This window comes from Sceloporus undulatus, unplaced genomic scaffold (assembly GCF_019175285.1).
Source record: "Sceloporus undulatus isolate JIND9_A2432 ecotype Alabama unplaced genomic scaffold, SceUnd_v1.1 scaffold_4423, whole genome shotgun sequence".
NCBI classification, from domain to species: Eukaryota; Metazoa; Chordata; class Lepidosauria; order Squamata; family Phrynosomatidae; genus Sceloporus; species Sceloporus undulatus.
Window position 1 is genome coordinate 1 of NW_024807343.1, and position 3,674 is coordinate 3,674.

At 42.3% G+C, this 3,674-nt stretch overlaps 1 protein-coding gene across 1 annotated transcript; it reads left to right on the forward strand.

Moving 5' to 3' along the window:
• Positions 1-196: 196 nt before the first annotated feature.
• LOC121918108 (zinc finger protein 239-like) lies at positions 197-3,540 on the forward strand (the record flags this gene model as incomplete). The annotated part of the gene is made up of 2 exons (XM_042444210.1): positions 197-405; positions 2,382-3,540. Coding segments are annotated over 2 exons (1,099 nt in total), but the record flags the coding sequence as incomplete, so codon positions are not given.
• Positions 3,541-3,674: the final 134 nt, after the last annotated feature.

The following is a 3,674-nucleotide window of genomic DNA, read 5'->3' on the forward strand; positions in this document are numbered from 1 at the left end:
GATGGCCCTTGCGGTCTCTTCCAACTCTGTTATTCTATGATTCTATGAAAATCTCTCAACACATGAAAGCTAGTTCATCAGGGAGCCAGGCTGTAAACTTTTTTTCTTCCTCATGTGCTGTTCTATTCTTCAAGATGCAGGGAGTTAAAGAAAAGAAATGGGAGAATATTTAAATGTATCTATTTATATTTTGAAGCGATCAAACCCTGTTGGGGAGGCACCATGTGTTTTCCTTCACATTGGATCAGTTTCTTTCTCTGGATGAGGACTATTTTCTCTTGCAGGTGACCTTTGAGGATGTGGCTGTGTATTTCACAAAGACGGAATGGAACCTGCTGGATGAGAACCAAAGATCTTTGTACTGGGATGTCATGATAGAAAACTACGAGAATGTGTCCTCCCTTGGTAAGGAATCTGAATCCATTGCCTTTTCTATGGAGGGTCTTCTCCTAGCGCTTTTATTCCATTTAATTGTTATAGCAGCATCCTGTGGAATTTTGGGATTTGTAGTTTAGTAAGACACTAGACCTCAACAGTTGAGGATTTTCAAAACCCATTCCTAAATTGCCAGTCCTAAGATTTCATAGGGAGGGATCATGGCAGTTAATAGATACACTTGACTATAAGTCAACTTCATATATAAGTCGAGGGCAACTTTTGGAGCGAAAATTATGGGTTTTGATATAACCCATAAATAAATTGAGGGTAAAACTTGAGGGCCTGTAACAAACGATGGAGCAGAGGAAGACAATGCCAGAGAACATACAGAATTCCACAAGGCATAACTGTTTGTGCTCACCCTAAAGGTTGGATGTATGAGGTTAGGGGGAACACAGTGCTTCTTTTAGGTGCTCTCAGGCTGGATTAAGCTCTTGCCTTTCACCAGGGATGATTCCATTTTTAATAAGAGTTAGTACAGTATTTTGGCCTGTGCATAAGTCGATCTGGTTTGGGGGGGTTAAATTTTTGACTAAAATTTCTACACTTATATGTGAATATGTACAGTAATGCTTTTTGCCCCCAAATGCCCTTCAACACATTTCTAAGCATTCAGGGGTAGCTGTGTTGGCCATTTAACAAGTACAAACAAAAATCCATCAATGATACCTTTACTGGCCAACCAAAATGCACAATATATTTATAGTTTTTTGTGGGAGTTTTTGGGCTATGTGGCCATGTTCTAGAAGAGTTTCTTCCTGATGTTTCACCAGCATCTGTGGCTGGCATCTTCGGAGAATGCTTGCCTGGAAAGGAGTGTGTGTGTGTGTGTGTGTGTGTGTGTGTGTGTATACTGTGTGAACCTGGGAAGGCAGGAGTGATTTGCATGTGTAATGTTCTGTTGCTAATGGCAGTCCCCAGGGTGGGAGGGTCTGCAAAAGAGGACTAGTGTCTGCATGATTAGTGCTCATTGTCTAATCCTCTTTTGCATACCCTCCAATAGGTATGCAATAGGGAGTTTTTCAAAGTCCAGGAAATTTAAAGTCCTTCTAGGCTTCCAATTTCCTCTTGAGAAAAACACCTCCCCTGGCCCTTAAATGGCTCAAAGAGGGCCCAACAGTGCTGTCTCCACTTTCCCTAAGGGATGTTGGAGGATATTTAGAAGCAAACATTTACTTTTTCCTCCAGTGGTGCAATGGGAGGATGCCATGTGGGTTCCCTTGGGGACCCAGTATTTCTCCCAGTCCTCAAAAGTTGCCCATCCCTGTCTTAAGAGATTTCTGAAACCTTACCCTCACTAAAAAAAATTGTCCCAATCTCAGCTCATCCATGATGCTCTTGTGTAACATCCTCAGTCCATCCATCCCCCTTGATCAGCCTTTTCTATTTATATATTTATTATCTTGTCTTTCTCCCTAAATGGAACTTAAAGTGGCTTACAATAAAATTTCTTATTCCTGCTTCTGTCACAGATATTTTATAACAGCAACGGTAATATCTATTTTTTTACCCACCTCTCCCCATGGATTGAGGCAGGGAACAACAACAGACCAACAAATATGTATCATTTAAGAACACAGCATCAGTCAAAACATACAGCATCTCACTTTTGGCATCTCTTCCCTACCACTCTCACTTTCACCCAACCCCTCCCCTCCCAACTCACACACACAGAGTGATTCACATATTGAGAGATAACCAATGATCTGACAAATTTTAATGCCTGGTTTAAGTGAACTGTTGTGAATCAGCTCAGGTACTTGTTTTTAGACCTATCAGGAGGTTTCATTTAGCAATACCTATGAAGAGGGGAAAGGAGACACAGAAGCTCCTTTCTCTGATGTATCTTTTCCTTCTTGTGCTGGATTAACTCTATTGCTGCTCCTAGAGATCCGTCCCCTCTGAACGCTGAGATTCAATCTTGTCTGTCCTTCTTTTTACAGGAGAGCTTGTGAATCATACAGGAGAGAAACCACACAAATGCCAGCAGTGTGGAAAGTGTTTTGCTCAAAGGTCATACCTGAGGAAGCACTTGAGAGTCCACACAGGAGAGAAACCATACAAATGCCAGAAGTGTGGAAAATGTTTTGCTCAGAGGCCACACCTTGTGTCTCATAAGAGAGTCCACACAGGAGAAAAACCATACATATGCCAGCAGTGTGGGAAATGTTTTGCTCACAGGTCAACCTTTGTGATTCATGAGAAAAGCCATACAGACAATAAATCATACAAATGCGAACAGTGTGGAAAATGTTTTGCTCAGACATCAAGCCTTAGGAGACACTTGAGGGTCCACACCGGAGAGAAACCTCATGAATGCCAGCAATGTGGAAAGTCTTTTCTTCACAAGTCACAGCTTGAGAAACACCAGAGAGTCCACACAGGAGAGAAACCTTATGAATGCCAGCAGTGTGGAAAGTGTTTTGCTCAAAGACCTCACCTGGGGCAGCACTTGAGAGTCCATACAGGAGAGAAACCACACAAATGCCAGCAGTGTGGGAAATGTTTTGCTGACAAGTCACACCTTGTCAAGCATCAGAGAGTCCATACAGGAGAGAAACCATACAAATGCCAGCAGTGTGGGAAATGTTTTACTCAGAAGTCACAGGTTAAGATACACCAGAGAGTCCACACAGGAGAGAAACCTTATGAATGCCAGCAGTGTGGAAAGTGGTTTACTCGCAAGTCAGTGATTGTGACTCATCAGAGAGTCCACACTGGAGAGAGACCATACAAATGCCAGGAGTGTGGGAAATGTTTTGTTCGCAAGTCAGTCCTTGTGAATCATCAAAGAGTCCACACAGGCGACGTACCATACACATGCCAGAAGTGAGAAAAATGTTTTGCTTGGAGCCCCTCATCCAGAGAGTACACACAGGAGAGAAACTCCATTGATCAGAATGGAGACTGCAGTTACGAAATCAGAAGAATAAGAATAGGAAGGGCAGCTAGAACTAGACAACATCCTAAAGGTACAACTGAATATTAAAGTTAGAATTTTCCAGTCCATTGTATTTCCCATCACCATGTATGGACTGCAAGAGCTGGACAGTGAAGAAAGCAGACAGAAAATTAATTTATTTGAGATGTGATGCTTGAGAAGAGTGCTGGCGATACCATGGACAGCCAAAACGATAAATAGTTGGGACCTAGAACAAATCAAGCCATAAATCTCCCTGGAAGTGAAGGTGATTAAATTGAGGCTGTCGTACTTTGGCCACATCATGAGAAGGCAT